The following is an 18,284-nucleotide window of genomic DNA, read 5'->3' as shown; positions in this document are numbered from 1 at the left end:
GGGTTAGGGGAGGATTTGGTCGGCAGGGATGTCCTTGTCCCATCATGCACTAGCGCTTACACTGTCGCCAGGTGTACAGTGTTTCCTCTGACACATTGGTGCGGCTGGCTTCCGGGTTAAGTGGGCATTGTGTCAAGAAGCAGTGCAGCTTGGTTGGGTTGTGTTTCGGAGGACACACGGCCCTCGACCTTCGCCTCTCCCGAGTTGTACGGGAGTTGCAACGATGAGACAAGACTGTAACTACCAATTGGATACCATGCGATTGGGGAGAAAAAGGGGTAAAAAAAACTAAGATCTCCTAGGTTTTCATGTCTCTCAATAGCCATGTGATCTATATGTGTTTAAAATACACAATTTCACAACGAGCAAAACCATCTTCCTGTTACCTTAGAAATGAGTGGGCCACCCTGAAAGGGGTCCATATTTTTCAGAGCTTCAGGCACACATACCGGAAACACATGACGTGACCGTTGAGTCACAGCAACCACCTCTTATACATTCAGTACATGCGTTGGTAGTACCCAACTGCTAACGATCATCAGGTCGCTAATGGCCTGGTACTCACGGCTCTATTGTCCAACTAACCACTGATGTCAAGGCAAATGCAATCGAAAATCACATCAAACACTTATCATCAAAACAGTATGTGCTTTTAAAACTAACTGTGATTTATCAATTTCAATAAAAATGTTCAATAGGTTGAAACTGAGTGGAAAATATTGTGGATGTTGTTTCAAAGCCTAACACACCAAATGGGCAGCTCTTTTTTTAGGTGATGATTATTCAAAACAACCATATGCATATTAGAGTGGAACAGGGGAACCCAAGAGCAGACTCAGATGAGGAGACTGGGATAAAGTAACCAAGGTAGTTATTGAAACACAGGGAAGATGAAGTGCAGGTCAGGGGAAGCTCGGGCGGGTAGCTGGAAACCAGGTGCTGAGGCTGGAGCGAGAGGGGTTGAGACAGGGTAAGCAGGTCCGGAGGGGAATCGAAGGGCGTAGTAGAGTGGGGAATCCAGGACAGAGTAGGAGGATGACGAGATGTGGGACTGGAGACAGGGACCAGAGTCAGAGTGGGCAGAACTGGAGCGGAGAGGAAAACAGTGTCAGGCAAGGAAAACAGGCACAACAGGATAACAGGATCTGAATAGTAGCTGGTGGGGATATGCTCTGACTACAGCACACCTGTCTCCGCCCACACAATCATATACACAGAGTGAGAGGGGTACGTAGAGAGTACTGGGGGAGTGGCGGCAGGTCAAGGAGACACAGGATGAACAGTAGAGGGGGTTGCAGGAGCAGATGTGACAGCTTATGCAGAAGCATAGGACTTTATATGAGCCTGAAAAAAAATACCTGAATTAAAATAAGGATTGTGTCGTTATACAATACATGGCCTACTGCATATATGGCAGAAAAACATGGGAAAAAATACTTATTTAGGTATCTTTCGTACAAACCGTGCCTTCGGAAAGTATTGAGACCCCTTGACTTGAATTATTTTTGTTACATTACAGCCTCAGAGGCTGACTACACCGCTCGCGTTGCGTGTGCGAGCGTTGCACAATACCTTTTGGAATCTATCTTATTCAATTATTGCACCCACTCTGCTCGCGCGCACCAACGAGTGTCTGCGTTGCCAAGGGCTAAAATAGAAGTCATTCCTATTTCTGACGCAGATCGCGCTGCAAGTCCTGCATCTCCCATCTCCTCATTGGTTTATAGAAGCAGGTACCCACGTGCCATCTCCTCATTGGTTATACCCCCGTGGGTGATTGAAAGACGAACTGTTTTGCCCGTTGTCGTGGTAATACTATGAAAGTGTAAATGCCAATCACCATATAAGTTCAAAAATGAAAAAGCCTGGAAGGAGGAGAGATGACTAGAAACGATTCGGTTGACCGTTTTATGTGTGGATTAATTGTCGGAGTAGAGGACATTGTGCATTTCAGGTAAAATAACAACTCAATGTTTATATCCCAGTACAAATTAGCTAGCTACAGCAAGCTAGCTAATTAGGACAAATTAGCTAGCCAGTGCAAGCTAACTGGCTAAATTGCCATACATGTTTAATGCTTTTTGACCTGTCCCCAAATTAATGTCATTAGTTCAGAGTTTGTTTTGATATTTTAACCTGCGTGCCGTGATCACGTTTGGTGTAGGGGGGAAATAAAAATACTAATAATAAAATAAATGAATTTATGCACGATGGCACATGCACGCAACCGGTTTGGGTTCCATGTTATTCTAAAATGTCTTAAATTGTATTTTTTTTCAATCTACACACAAAACCCCATAATGACTAAGCCAAAACAGGTTTTTAGAAATGTTTGCAAATGTATACAAAATATAAAACTGAAATAACACTTTTACATAATAATTCAGACCCTTTAGTCAGGTTGGACGGGGTGCGTCGTTGCACAGCTAATTTTAGGTCTCTCCAGAGATATTCGATCGGGTTCAAGTCAGGGCTCTGGCTGGGCCACTCAAGGACATTCAGAGACTTGTCCCGAAGCCACTCCTGTGTTGACTTGGCTGTGTGCTTAGGGTCTTTGTCCTGTTGGAAGATGAACCTTCGCCCCAGTCTGAGGTCCTGAGCGCTCTGGAGCAGGTTTTCATCAAGGATCTCTCTGTACTTTGCTCCGTTCATCTTTCCTTCCTTCAATCCGGACTAGTCTCCCAGTCCCTGCCACTGAAAACATCCCCGCAGCATGATGCTTCATTGTAGGGATGGTGCCAGGTTTCCTCCAGACGTGATGCTTGGCATTCAGGCCAAATACTTTATTCTTCGTTTCATCAGACCAGAAAATCTGAGAGTCATTTAGGTGCCTTTTGGCAAACTCCAAGCAGGCTATCATGTGCCTTTTACTGAGGAGTGGTTTCCATCTGGCCAGTCTACCATAAAGGCCTGATTGGTGGAGTGCTGCAGTGATGGTTGTCCTTCTGGAAGATTCTCCCATCTCCACAGAGGAACTCTGGAGCTCTGTTAGAGTGACTATCGGGTTCTTGGTCACCTCCCTGACCAAGGCCCTTCTCCCCCGATTGCTCAATTTGGCCAGGCGGCTAGCTCTAGGAAGAGTCTTAATGGTTCCAAACTTCTTCCATTTAAGAATGATGGAAGCCACTGTGTTCTTGGGGACCTTCAATGCTGCAGAAATGTTTTGGTACCCTTCCCCAGATCTCTGACTCGACACAATCTTGTCTCAGAGCTCTACGGACAATTCTTTCGAACTCATGGCTTGGTTCTTGCTCTGACATGCACTGTCAACTGTGGGACCTTATATAAACAGGTGTTTGCCTTTCCAAATCATGTCCAATCAATTGAATTTACCACAGGTGGACTCCTAGAAACATCTCATTGGAAACAGGATCCACCTGAGCTAAATTCCAAGTCTCATAGCAAAGTGTCTGAATACGTATGTAAATAAGGTATTTCTGTTTTGTATTTGCTATAATTTCTAAAAACCTGTTTTCCATTTGTCATTTTGTGGCATTGTGTGTAGATTGCTGAGGATTTGTTTTAGTTAACCCATTTTAGAATAAGGCTGAACACTCGACTAACTCCAACAGAATGTATGGCCAGCTATTTATTGAGAGGCTATTTTCTAAAGTGCTAAATAGTGTTACTTTGGTCTTTGAGTAACTGAGACGTGTGCAGTAAAAAGACAGGAGAGAAGATGAGGACATTTCAAAAAGAAGGGTTGTGAAACACCTGGTTTTAACATCTGCCCATACTTGGGAATGTATGTTGGAAGTGGAACAGCCATTGAGACAGCACTTAGTACCGAGTCATAAACAGCGTCAGACATTTGTTGTTTACTGAGAAGGTAATTCAAAGCAGTCTTTGTTTATTAACTGGAACTATGGTCTCAAGCATTACAGGAAAAAGAGGACATCATCCAATCATTTACAGTATTGTTATTTTGGTGATTGTTTCCTGTCCTGACAAATTGAGGTGAATGGAAATAATAACATGGATGCTTACATATGTCCTATTTCACACATGTACAATTTAGAATTATACGCATGTGTGAATTGAAAATGTGTTTTTTGGGATATCCCACTCTCCGAGGGTGTCTCATGGGGAGTGAGATATGGAGAAAAAAACACAGCATCTACAACCGTATGTCATGCTTTATAAAGGGTTCTTAAATGTGGCATAACTGTGTGACATAACCACCAATGTCAAATGTATAACCCACAACCCACTATGTCAAATATGATATAAACCTATGCTTTATAAAGGGTGGCATAAGCACTGATTAATAAAGGCCTTATAAATAATATTAAATTGAGGTTTTATAATTGCAACGCCAGGATATTGGGTTTGATTCCCGGGACCACCCACATGTAAAAATGTATTCACGCATGACTGTAAGTCGCTTTGGATAAAAGTGTCTGCTACATTTTATGTATTATATTAGATTTCACAAAAACATTTCCAGAACTGCACAACCTTTTTCCCTCTTGGGTGCATAGTCAATATTGGACCTGACCTAAACTTCCCCAAAAATACTGTTCTGCAGGATGAAACATTCTAAAGTGCAGTCAAGCACTGCAGAAAACATTGGTAGGGCCTTTTAAAAATCTGTTTATATTTTTTGCCTACCTCTATTTTTCCCAAAACTCAGTTTTCTTGGTTTTGTATTTCCAGGTTTCTTATTACCACATTTTTTCAGGTTTACCCCATTTTTTTCACACTTTTTAAAAAGACAAAACAACAAAATGGGATTTTCTGTGTTCACAACAATGCATAAACCACATCAGGGGATAACTTTTGAGATCTGTGAAAATATAAAAAACTTTGATTTTGAGTGTAGTTGCCCTTTATTGTAGTTTGGCTACAGGGTTTTTTGTAGTGTAGTAAGTGTACATGTGATGTCATTCGGCAGCCAATGGAATAAGTGGAGTAAAAGGCCAGCAACACTCCGTATTATTCAGAGCCCCATGGAATGACAACATATATACATTCTACAGACCCTACTGAGTATTCCCTACCATACTTTTACTGCGGCACCCAGAACAGTTCTTGCTGTAAGCCAATATGTATTTCATATACAGTGATTTGCATTGGGGGCAATTATTTGATGTCACTTAAATATAAACAAATTGGAATAATTGTTAAAGTTTAGACAATTATTTTTCATATAGTACCAGTCAAAAGTTTGGACACACCTACTCATTCAAGGGTTTTTCTGTATTTGTACTATTTTCTACATTGTTCAATAATAATGAAGACATCAAAACTATGAAATAACACATTTGGAATTATGTAGTAACCAAAAAAGTGTTAAACAAATCAAAATATATTTTAGATTCTTCAAAGTAGCCACCCTTTGCCTCGATGACAGCTTTGCACACTATTGGCACTCTGTCAACCAGCATCATGAGATAGTCAACTGGATTGCATTTCAATTAAGGTGTGCCTTCTTAAAAGTAAATGTTTTCCTTCTTAATGCGTTTGAGACAATCGGTTGTGTTGTGACAAGGTAATAGGGGTATACAGAAGATAGCCCCATTTGGTAAAAGACCAAGTACCTATTATGGCAAGAACAGCTCAAATTAGCAAAAAGAAACGACAGTCCATCATTACTTTAGGACATGAATGTCAGTCAATATGGAACATTTCAAGAACTTTGAAAGTTTCTTCAAGTGCAGTCGCAAAAACCCTCAAGCACTATGATGAAACTGGCTCTCATGTGGACCGCCACAGGAAAGGAAGACCCAGAGTTACAGTACCTCTGCTGCAGAGGATAAGTTCATTAGAGTTACCAGCTTCAGAAATTGCAGCCCAAATAAATGCTTCACTGAGTTCAAGTAACGGACACATCAACATCAACTGTTCAGAGGAGACTGCGTGAACCAGGCCTTCATGGTCTAATTGCTGCAAAGAAACCACTACTAAAGGACACCGATAAGAAGAAGAGACTTGCTTGGGCCAAGAAACATTAGCAATGGACATTAGACCATTGGAAATCTGTCCTTTGGTCTGATGAGTACAAATTTGAGATTTTTGGTTCCAACAGTCTTTCTGAGACGCAGAGAATGTAAACGAATGATCTCCGCATGTGTGGTTCCCACGTGAACCATGGAGAAGGAGGTGTGATGGTGTCGGGGTGCTTTGCTGGTGACACTGTGATTTATTTAGAATTCAAGGCACACTTAACCAGCATGGCTACCACAGTTTTATGCAGCGAAACGCCATCCCATCTTGTTTGCGCTTAGTGGGACTATCATTTGTTTTTCAACAGGACAATGACCCAACACACCTCCAGGCTTTGTAAGGGCTATTTGATCAAGAAGGAGAGTGATGGAGTGCTGCATCAGATGACCTGGCCTCCACAATCACCCAAGCTCAACCTAATTGAGATGGTTTGGGATGAGTTGGACCGCAGAGTGAAGAAATAAAGCAGCCAACAAGTGCTCAGCATATGTGGGAACTCCTTCAAGACTGTTGGAAAAGCATTCCAGGTGAAGCTGTTTGAGAGAATGCCAAGAGTGTGCAAAGCTGTCATCAAGGAAAAGGGTGGGTACACTTTTTTGGTTACTACATGATTCCATGTGTTATTTTCATAGGTTTGATGTCCTCACGATTATTCTACAGTGTAAAAAGAAAGTGTAAAAATAAAGAAAAACTCTGGAATGAGTAGGTGTGTCCAAACTTTTGACTGGCACTGTATATCATGAATGGTTATTGACACTTTTTTACTATTACATGGGGACCCGGAAGTACATTTTTAATATTGTTGACGAGACGCTGATCAGGTGATGAGTTCGCAAGTCAAATGCTCCACTTGTGCTGTCAATGGACAGCAAAAAACAAGTAAGTTAACCTTTTATATATTGTGATTTAAATTAGTTTGTAGTAGTTAAATGTAGCTACCTAGCAGGCTCAGATAAATACAATACCACTTAGATACAGCCATGTCTCATAGTCACGTCACGAGATTTGTAAATGAAAGAGGAATAAAGTAATACGAAATGAAAGGAGTTTCCCATCTTCCCATTTAGAGTTTCTGGCGGATGCACAGAAATATCCTTATCCAGACAAAAGCATTTCCCATTGTTACTTTTAAAGTTGGAACCAACATGCAATACCTCTTACATTAAGTACTTCCAACTTCAAATGTTTTTTGCAACAGAAAGAACAAGCAAAGCCCCTGTGCAAACTCGACTACTGAGTCCAAGGGCCTGTTTCCCCTCAAATGGAAAACAGGCAGGTGAAGACATTTGTTTAGAAAATCACACTAAAATGCTTGGTTCCTTAAGGCACTGACAGGGACCACAGGACAGGATCTTAAGGACTTGATCTTAATCTTAGTGCAGCTGCTGCCTCTTAGAACTTGGCTTGTCTGGAGAGCTAATTCAAGAAAATACATGAATGTAACATGTTTGCACTGAACACCTGAGCAGTCGAGCCCTTATTCTGACATGGCTATCATACATTACACTAAAGGAGTTCAGTTTCTATCATCTACAGGGAATTGTCTAAGCATTAAGGCTACACATGCCTATCTTTGACCCTCTACAAAGAATGATTAAATGCCACCAATGATTTAACACATTAAGATTGGTTGCTAACATATACAATTAAAAAATTTACATTTTGGTCAAAACATAGCAAAATTGGTGGAATTATGAAAAATACAATGGTGTAAGTCCCTTGCAACCAACAATTTCGACTTTGAAATCCAGCCTGGAAAGTGACTATTACGTGAAGTGCACAAACTGGCTTCCCCAGTCTCTTCAAGTACATCCCCTCTTTCTGTCTATTCAGGCCAAAATAAGCAGAAAGTCAACTTTCTAAGGCAGCAACCGCAGCAACACCTCTCTTCTTTCAAGCCAGGGTTTGTGTGACTATCATGGTCCACCATGAAAAAAAGAGAACAAAGTGATACACTTTCCCAACTACAGCCATGTCTCTGTTTCCACTAGGATTTTTGGCAACCCCTGGGGAGGCCCTGTTGAACTGGGCGGCCATTTTGGATCAGAAGGATAACGTTTGGAATGATGACAGGCCCAGCCTCTACAGGTTGTCATAAATGTGCAGGGTACGCTCCAGCTGTTGGCCCACACGCTGGTAGAAGGCGATCTGCTGTTTGAGGTAGGCCTGCATCATTTCCTTGAAGTCCACCTCGCGGCGCTGGTGGAAGTGGTTAATCTCGGCCTGCAGGGCAAATCCCACTGTCCGGCAGCGTTTACGCACTCCGTCCGTCTCGTCCTGGTCCATCTTTCCTTCGTCGCTCATCCGCTGACTCTCTTTGACCTTGGCGAACGCACCTGAGGAGTGAGAGAGAGTTGGCGGTTAGCTAGCTACCAATACATAAGATGTGTTACTAACTGTGTAGCCTCTGCCGAGTCCCCAACAACCAGATGTTCCGGATTTCTGGGGAAATGGAAAGAATATGTAGGGGATATAGTTTCAGGCGTTTCTTTTACACCTGCTATGTTAGGTTACTACAGTGCATTCGGGAAAGTATTCAGACCCATTGACTTTTTCCACATTTTGTTACAGCCCTATTCTAAAATTGATTAAATTACATGTTTAAAAAAAAATCAATCTACACACATTACCCCATAATGACAAAGCGAAAACAGGTTTTTAGAAATGTTTGCTAATTCATAAAACAAAATTGTAACAGAAATACCTTATTACAGGAAGGGGTAAGACGACTATCTTTACACGTCTATCCAGTTTAATTTAATAATAGTACTCGCAAAACACCAGTCTCAACGTCAACAGTGAAGCGGGCGACTCCGGGATGCTGGCCTTCTAGGCAGAGTTCCTCTGTCCAGTGTCTGTGTTCTTTTTCCCATCTTCATCTTTTCTTTTTATTGGCCAGTCTGAGATATGGCTTTTTCTTTGCAACTCTGAGTAGAAGGCCAGCATCCCAGAGTCGCCTCTTCACTGTTGACGTTGAGACTGGTGTTTGCAGGTACTGTTTAATGAAGCTGCCGGTTGAGGACTTGTGAGGCGTCTGTTTCTCAAACTAGACACTAATGTACGTGTCCTCTTGCTCAGTTGTGCACCAGGGCCTACCACTCCTCTTTCAATTCTGGTTAGAGACAGTTTGCACTGTTCTGTGAAGGGAGTAGTACAAAGCATTATACGAGATCTTCAGTTTCTTGGCAATTCCTCGCATGGAATAGCCTTCATTTCTCAGAACAAGAATAGACTGACGAGTTTCAGAAGAAAGGTCTTTGTTTCTGGCCTTTTTTTTTTATTTTTAATTTTTTAAATAAATTTAATCCCATTTTCTCCCCAATTTTCGTGGTATCCAATCGCTAGTAATTACTATCTTGTCTCATCGCTACAACTCCCGTACGGGCTCGGGAGAGACGAAGGTCGAAAGCCATGCGTCCTCCGAAGCACAATCCAACCAAGCCGCACTGCTTCTTAACACAGCGCGCCTCCAACCCGGAAGCCAGCCGCACTAATGTGTTGGAGGAAACACTGTGTACCTGGCCCCCTTGGTTAGCGCGCACTGCGCCCGGCCCGCCACAGGAGTCGCTGGAGCGCGATGAGACAAGGATATCCCTACCGGCCAAACCCTCCCTAACCCAAACGACGCTATGCCAATTGTGCGTCGCCCCACGGACGGGGTTTTCTAATGATCAGCCTTTTAAAATGATACACTTGGATTAGCTAACCCAACGTGCCATTGGAACATAGGAGTGATGGTTGCTGATAATGGACCTCTGTATGTCTATGTTGATATTCCGTTAAAAATCAGCCGTTTCCAGCAACAAAGTCGTTTACAACATTAACAATGTCTACTGTATTTCTGATCAATGTGATGTTATTTTAATGGACAAAAAAAATAGCTTTTCTTTCAAAAACAAGGACATTTCTAAGTGACCCCAAACTTTTGAACGGTAGTGCAACTGGGTCTTCCAAATGGACAATGACCCCAAGCATACTTCCAAAGTTGTGGCAAAATGGCTTAAGGACAACAAAGTCAAGATATTGGAGTGGCAATCACAAAGCCCTGACCTCAATCCCATAGAAAATTTGTGGGCAGAGCTGAAAAAGCGTGTGCGAGCAATGAGGCCTACAAACCTGACTGGGCCAAAATTCACCCAACTTATTGTGGGAAGCTTGTGGTAGACTAACTGAAACGTTTGACCCAAGTTAAACAATTTAAAGGCAAATACTAATTGAGTGTATGTAAACTTCTGACCCACTGGGAATGTGATGAAAGAAATAAAACCTGAAATAAATAATTCTCTCAACTATTATTCTGACATTTCACATTATTAAAATAAAGCGGTGATCCTAACTGACCTAAGACAGGGAATTTTTACTAGGATTAAATGTCAGGAATTGTGAAAAACTGAGTTTAAATGTATTTGGCTAAGGTATACGTAAACTTCCTACTTCAACTGTAAAAATGTCCCCTTAAACCACCTGAGTGTTGCTTTAGCAGTATGCTTAGCGTCATTGTCCTGCTGAAAGGTGAACCTCCGTCCCAGTCCCACTTTGCAGCTCCTTCAGGGTTATGATCTCTTTGCTGCCTCTCTGATTAATGCCCTCCTTGCCTGGTCCATGAGTTTTGGTGGGCGGCCCTCTCTTGGCAGGTTTGTTGTGGTGCCATATTCTTTCCATTTTGTAATAATATATTTCATGGTGCTCAGTGGTATGTTTAAAGTTTCAGATATTTTTTTATAACCCAACCCTGATCTGTACTTCTCCACAGCTTTGTCCCTGACCTGTTTGGAGAGCTCCTTGGTCTTCATAGCGCCACTTGCTTGGTGGTGCCACTTGCTTAGTGGTGTTACAGACTCTGGGGCCTTTCAGAATAGGTGTATATATACTGAGATCATGTGACAGATCATGTGACACTTAGCTTGCACACAGGTGGACTTTATTTAACTAATTATGTGACTTCTGAAGGTAATTGGTTGCACCAGATCTTATTTAGGGGCTTCATAGCAAAGGGGGTGAATACATATGCACGCACCACTTTTCAATTTCATTTTTTTTTTTTTTTTTTTTAAACAAGTCATTTTTTTCATTTCACTTCACCAATTTGGACTATTTTGTGTATGTCCATTATATGAAATCCAAATAAAAATCTATTTAAATTACAGGTTGTAATGCAACACAATAGGAAAAACGCCAAGGCGGATGAATACATTTGCAAGGCACTGTAGGTTACACCTGCTGCAACTGTGCCCTGCCATACAATGACTATGCAATAACTTCTCACATGGATTGACCCAGTGATCTGATCATTCATTCATTGTGACACTGTGTCACAAGTACCAAGTCTGCTGCTAAACAAGGGTGGCATCATTCCGACTGTGAATCACAACATCTGCCTGTTCGCCGCATCACTACTGTCTTTGAAGTAGTCTGTGCTGACCTAGTTTTAATGTCTATGGAGCGGACTGCCAGCCAGACTAGTCAAGCCTGTTCAGTTGCCAAATGTGGATTGTGACCAGTACACAGCATATGACCAACAAAGGGTTGGGGAGGGCGAGGGGGGTGGGTGTTGGACTGACGCCGTGCCAAGCACAGCAGTGAACTGATCAGACATTCACCCACACAAACAAACACACACACACACCCCTTCCATCTGTCGGCTCGCCAGTAACAGAACACTCACACACGCACACACCATCACTTTGGGGAGGGTGAGATCAACAGAGATGACTAGACACTCCTGCACAAAATTCTCTCCTCCACTTTTTTTTTTTACATCGTACTGTAGGAAACAGTGAATTGTTAGCAGCACTTGTCCGAGGCAACCTCAGCTAACTTCTAAAGGCAGGCTAAAGCACATCTCAGAGAGCAATTTACTTGTAAAAGGTTTGCTTTGTCTGCCTTAAAGCGTCACAGTCACTGTACCGCAGAGTTCTTTTTAGAAGAAAAGGGTCTGAGTATGCTGGCTGCAACATCATTTTCAGCTCCTCTCTGGCTTTGATAATAACAGGCCAATAGCTAGAGTGTACATGCCAAGTGTGGAATGTGAACACAACAAACTTTTACTGTGTCACGTGCCCGGCTTGTTCTTGTTTATTTATTGTGGCTAATAAAGGGGGATATAAAGACAGACTGACGACAGACGAGAGAAGCAAAGCTTCAGCAATGAGGAATTTTCAAAGAGATCCACCCATTCTTGCCCTGGGACTTAGTTACAGGAAGGGCTTAGACGACTTTACACGTCCATCCCGTTTAATTGAATAATACCTCAGAATGTCAACTGTGTTGGTCATGGTATCACTCCCTGACAAAGGCTAGACAAGACATGCCGGAATGTGTCTGAGTTTCAAAGATTTAGTTCTATTGAACATGCCACCAAAACAAAGGCATTTTAATTGTATGAAGAGTGCCTTGGTCCTCCTAGTTTTTGATGTGTTTGATCATATGTTGGTCCTTGATTTCAAACGAGTGTTGTATACAGAGAATACAAGGGAAACTGACTAAAAAAAGTGTTCAACAGATCAAACTGGTCTAACGACATGCACATTGAGAGTTGTGTTCAACAGATGACTTGTTGGAAGTAGAGGAACTGTGTTATAACACAACAACCAGTAGGCCAGAGCTCCTCTATAAAACAAAATAACCTATCGCTGGCCCAGATTCACACACCGAAGCAAAAAAGGCTGATCAAAGCGGAATGAAGGCAGGATCTGCATTGAATAGCAATGGAGAGTAGGAGAGTAGGGCTGTTGCAGTGATTGTATTACCACCACACCGGCAGTCACGAGTCATGACCGCAGTAAAATTCCACGTGACCGCTGAGTCACGGTAATCTCCTCTTATGCACCCTGGACATGCTTTGGTAGTAGCCAACTCACTAACGGCCATCAAGTCCTAATGGCCTGGTACTCAGAGCTTTATTTGTCACTCTCTAACCCAGTGCTTAATATGGAAGGTGCCGGAACAAAAAGTGAGCTCTAGAGGGGGGTGATCTGGGGAGTTCTAAGGTACTGAAAAGCATGAATAGAAAAAAAACACCTTTATAATAAAGCATTGCATATCATTGCATTTGCATAGTGGCATAGAACAGTAGAGTAGAGGCACTTAAAGAAGTTGCACACATGGGGAAATGTTTTGCCTTTTAGAAACCCATTTCATGCAATTCTACAGCATTTTACATGACTGGAGACTTTAGGAGAATCTTTTTTAATACCGCACAAATTATCGAAATGACAGGCTACTTTGACACAGACAAACTGAGAATCTGAGATCAATAAAAACGACCTTGTCTTGAATCCATCTGTCACGCCCTGATCTGTTTCACCTGCCTTGTGATTGTCTCCACCCCCTCCTGGTGTCACCCATCTTCGCCATTATACCTGTGTTCTATGTTTGTCAGCTAACTCGCTGGTGATTGTCGATGCGCTCGTACCAAAAGCCTATCTCTCTCTCTCTTTTGTAAAACAATATTTGGAAGTTTACCACATATGTTTGGTAGCCTACAAGATAGTCTTCTTTTTTTCAGCAGGAGCAATCGCTGTCCAACCTGTGTTTCCCCTCGATTGTATTTGAAATATTGCGAAAGGCCTGTTTTGTCTGTGTACTGTTTTATCAATGACAGATTTGCAGCCCATTCCTGACTGTAGGCTATTCCTTGTCATCGGGCTAAAATCCACAGCTAGGCTGTTTAAAAAAAAGAAGATATTGATCCTCTGTGGCAAAATTATAGGCCTTCTCGTGGTGTAGTAGGCTATTCTGAATGATTTTTATGTATTTCTGAACAGATAGCAGTTATTCTATAACTTTGGCAAATGTATTTCAATTGATCAGGGGTGCTGCATTTCCTCCCGGACCCTTCACGCAGCTATGATTCTGTAAGAAAATAAATGCAACGCAGGAGAGATCAGAGTTGCAGGCTCATGTCTATCAGAACATAGAGGGAGAGAGATCATAGAAAGTGAACCTCATTCTAGTTATGTGAGAGATACTGGCGTGCTTCTCCCTCTGTGGAGGGAATCAAACATAGGTTACAATGTTGCACAAACCATAAACCCAAACCAAATCAACTCTTAGAATATTAGACTCGGGCGATAAATCTACTTTTCTACTTTTTGTGGGGGCAGGAGAATTAACGAACAGGCACCACGGTCGGGCCCACCCACTTGGGTCCCACAGTTGACAATGGATGTCAGAGCAAAAACCAAGCCACGAGGTCGAAGGAATTGTCCATAGAGCTACAAAACAAGATTGTGTTGAGGCACAGATCTAGGGAAGGGTACCAAAACAAATTCTGCAGCATTGAAGGTCCCTAAGAAAGTTGGCCTACATCATTCTTAAATGGAGGAAGTTTGAAACCTGGCACAAATTGGGGGAGAAGAGCCTTGGTCAGGGAGGTGACCAAAAACCTGATGGTCACTCTGAAAGTGCTCCAGAGTTCCTCTGTGTAGATGGGAGAACCTTCCAGAAGGACAACCATCTCTGCAGCACTCCACCAATCAGGCCTTTATTGTATAGCGGCCAGACGGAAGCCACTCCTCTGTAAAAAGCACATGACAGCCCACTTCGAGTTTGCCAAAAGGCACCTAAACGATTCTCAGACCATGAGAAACATGATTCTCTGGTCTGATGAAACCAAGATTGAACTCTTTGGCCTGAATGCCAAGCGTCACATCTGGAGGAAACCTGGCACCACCCCTATGGTGAAGCATGGTGGTGGCAGCATCATGCTGTGGGGATGTTTTTCAGGGGCAGTGACTTGGAGAATAGTCATGATCGAGGGAAAGATGAACGAAGCAAAGTACAGAGAGATGCTTGATGAAAATCTGCTCCAAAGCGCTCAGGACCACAGACTGGGGCGAAGGTTCACCTTCCAACAGGACAACACAGGTGTGGAACAAGTTTCTGAATGTGCTTGCGTGGCCCAGCCAGTCCCGATCGAACATCTCTGGAGAGACCTGAAAATAGCTGTGCAGCGACGCTCCCCATCCAACCAGACAGAGCTTGAGAGGAACTGCAGAGAATGGGAGAAATCCACAAATACAGGTGTGCCAAGCTTGAAGCGTCATACCCAAGAAGACTCGAGGCTATAATCGCTGCCAAAGGTGCTTCAACAAGGTAGTGAGTAAAGGGTTTGAATACATATGTAAATGTGATATTTCAGTTGTTGTTTTTTTATACATTTGCAAACATTTCTAAAAATCTGTTTTTACCATGTCATTATGAGGTATTATTGCATGTAGGGGATTATGAGGGGATTATATTTTTTGAATTAGGCTGTTACGTAACAACATGTGGAAAAAGTAAAGGAGTCTGAATACTTTCCGAATGCACTGTAGGTGAATTTCAAGAGAGCGCAGGCAAGTATACCATGAGCAGGGAGATCGATACTTACTTTCTTGCTCTCAATTCCACTTTCTGGGCACATTTTTCTTTGATCTCTCAATTATCTCTTAGCGCCTCATCCTCTGCGAACTCAATTGTATGCGAGAATTTGCATATTACTAGAATCCGTTTTTCAAACACATTGCTTCAAGGCAGAATGTTTTTATTTTTTCATTTTATTGGGTTAAGACACTTAGATGGTCAGATTTTTACAGATCAGTTGATCAAAATATTGTATTTCATGGAATTATTAAAAAAACACAATTCAAATGTATGACAGATTAATATTTTACATATATTTACAGATGAAATGACAATTAAAATCAAAACGACACAAAAAAATCTCTGTAAAAGTCTGATTATAAGACCTAAGAACCTTTGTGTGGAATAATGTGAATGTACATCCTTGGAAGACTTGGAAAAATGAATTGGTGCACGGGGAACATGTCATTTTGAGAAAATGGCCAATAAAGATAGGCTAATGCAATTAAAATGTACTTTCCAAAAGTATGACCATTTATATCACATTAAACTCATTCATATATCACTTCTAAACTGACAAATAAACATCAAATATGTATTTTACAAATACATGAGCACATTTATACATTTGATTTAACCTTAACTGACTAGTTAAGAACAAATTCTTATTTACAATGACGGCCTACCCCAGACAAACCCTGACCCGGACATCGCTTGGCCAATTGTGCGGCCCCCTATAGGACACTCCCAATCACGGCCGGTGGTGATACAGCCTGGAATCAAACCAGAGTCTGTAGTGACAACTCTGTAGTGACGCCACTTGGGGGCCAAATGTTTAATACGTTTGTTTCAAGCAATAGAGCATATGCTTTGAATACTGGTCTGTTGGCCAAATATGCAGTTTTGGGCAAATTCTCATATCAGTTTGCTCAATTTGTCACACACAAGGATTGTGTATGGCTTTTGAAATGTGCAGAACATTAATCAGCTATGCCTGCCCCATATGTAAGGCCCTCTTTGAGTTGTTGCTGGTGCCGCTTTACTTTCTTGACTGTGTCATGGGACCTGTGCCTATGCTTGGCACACTCCATTGAAGCAGCATCAGCTCTCACAACTGTCAAGACACAATTTGTCCATCACATTTGATAGAGCAGTGGCTCCCTCATTGAACGTGGCTACTGCAATACCGGCTGCTGCGTCAAGGCTGCTTTTGCCCACGAAGACAGTTTCGGGGCATCGCGACCATATTACAGAGTTCAGACATTCATTTGCATTCTGGGTTCCTCCGTGCTGAAATTCTTTTGAGGTTATTATTTGACATCCTATGATGTACAGGTACCATTTTCTGTGCAACCTCTCTATTAAAACATGTATTGCCTCTATGGTTTTTGTGCCTGGGTGGATCTTCACCTTTTTCTAGGGCTCGCTGGTACCAGCACCAAGATGACGAGCATCTACCGTGATTAGGGATTTAGCCTGTTGACATGGAATGGACAAGACCAGCCCAGACAGCATTCTTCTTGCCCTCTACATCACCCTGGTTATCAAGAATTCCCCCCCTGTAATAGTTTTGCAGACTCTTACATTTTTGTGCAGTGAGTTTCCCTCCCCCTCCAAAGTGTTTCTCTGAACTCGGTTTACGATGCGCTGTTCCCATCCTCTTGTGGGCATGATTGATGCATTCTAGTTTCCCTATCTCAATGCCTGGGTAGGGTTCTATTTTGACAACTGCCTTGTATGCAGTACTGTCACCATCTGAGAGCATCCCGGTGTATCGAAAGTGGTGGCAACTGACTGATCTGGCCCACATGTGTTTAGCTGCTTCCTGCTCCATTGCTTTCCTCGAACCTGAGAAGTTTTGAGCACAGTCATCTGCATGTGAATCCTTCCATTCCCTGAACTCCTCCTCAGTAATTCCCCTTTTCCTTTTCATCACACATGAATGGCAGTATGAAGGCAACACCTCGTAGTCTATCACTAGACCTGTTACAATGTCTATGCACACACCCGTAGTTGGAAGTGAATCCTCTCGTGCCAAGTGCCATCAAAGGATACATACATGTCTATGATCCTCATCCTCCTTCCGCAACTCTGCTATGTCTGGGTCAATATCTGCGTACGCCCTCTCTGAATCTCTGCAACTAAAGTGGGGGGGGGGGGGGGGGGGTTAAGTACTTGTTATGATGTCTGTCGACATTACAGTCATAACTGCAGGACTAAATATCAGCATGTTACCCTATGTAAATATTAGCATATTAGCATGCATTTACTTTATGTAAAGCTAATTTCTCAGTAATCACAGTAGGCTACAGCCCTATGACACTGTAGGCCTGTGTGGCAGTCTCATTGTATAGTTATGTTTTCCTATCACTCTGTTTAATTAACTTTGAATACTTTTGCTGGAGCAAGGAAATAAATATTTTTTATATACAGCAAGTCAACTGACACTAATGGGCTACTCTCTCCTTTTATTTACCTGTCACTCTCCTGTCATGTCTCTGCTATGAGCTGAGACGCAAATCCCTTTGCTTATATTCTTTAGAGCTGCATAACCAAGTCCAAGTTTGTGGGCTAGAAGAACCATCCTCACACTTATGTCAAAAGCCACATCTCCCCTGGAGCACTCCTGCAGCCTGGAGGATGTGTAAACACTCCTCCTAAATGCATCACGATCACCTTCAGTGTGCACACTCTATCATGACAGAATTACAGAATCCCTGATTGGTGGGGTCTATGGTGATTTTCAGTCCAGTGTGTAGACACTTAGGGCAAATCAAATCATGTACAAGTTGGTTTATTTGTGACGCAGAATAAAAGCCGCTGTTAGCTGGCTGCTGTCTGGTTGATCTCTGCTAGTTGTCATCTTCATCTTAACTAATTTGCTCCTCAACGTGCTGCTGCCGGCTACCTCCTTTTCCTCCTCTATCTAGCTGTACTGCCACTGCCTCGATCGGTTAATCAGGCTGCTGCCAGCTACCTCCTTTTCCTCCTCT

At 42.4% G+C, this 18,284-nt stretch overlaps 1 protein-coding gene across 1 annotated transcript in view; it reads right to left on the bottom strand.

Moving 5' to 3' along the window:
• Window positions 1-3,798: 3,798 nt before the first annotated feature.
• The window catches only part of LOC129866620 (sorting nexin-33-like), a 36,929-nt gene continuing 22,443 nt past the window's right edge, over window positions 3,799-18,284 (bottom strand). The window contains exon 2 of the mRNA XM_055939381.1: window positions 3,799-8,282. Coding sequence (XP_055795356.1) covers window positions 8,029-8,282 — 254 coding nt within the window. The 3' untranslated portion in view covers window positions 3,799-8,028. The remainder of the gene's footprint in view (window positions 8,283-18,284) is intronic.

This window comes from Salvelinus fontinalis, chromosome 12 (genome assembly GCF_029448725.1).
Source record: "Salvelinus fontinalis isolate EN_2023a chromosome 12, ASM2944872v1, whole genome shotgun sequence".
NCBI lineage: Eukaryota > Metazoa > Chordata > Actinopteri > Salmoniformes > Salmonidae > Salvelinus > Salvelinus fontinalis.
This window is presented reverse-complemented; position numbering and strand designations above follow the sequence as displayed.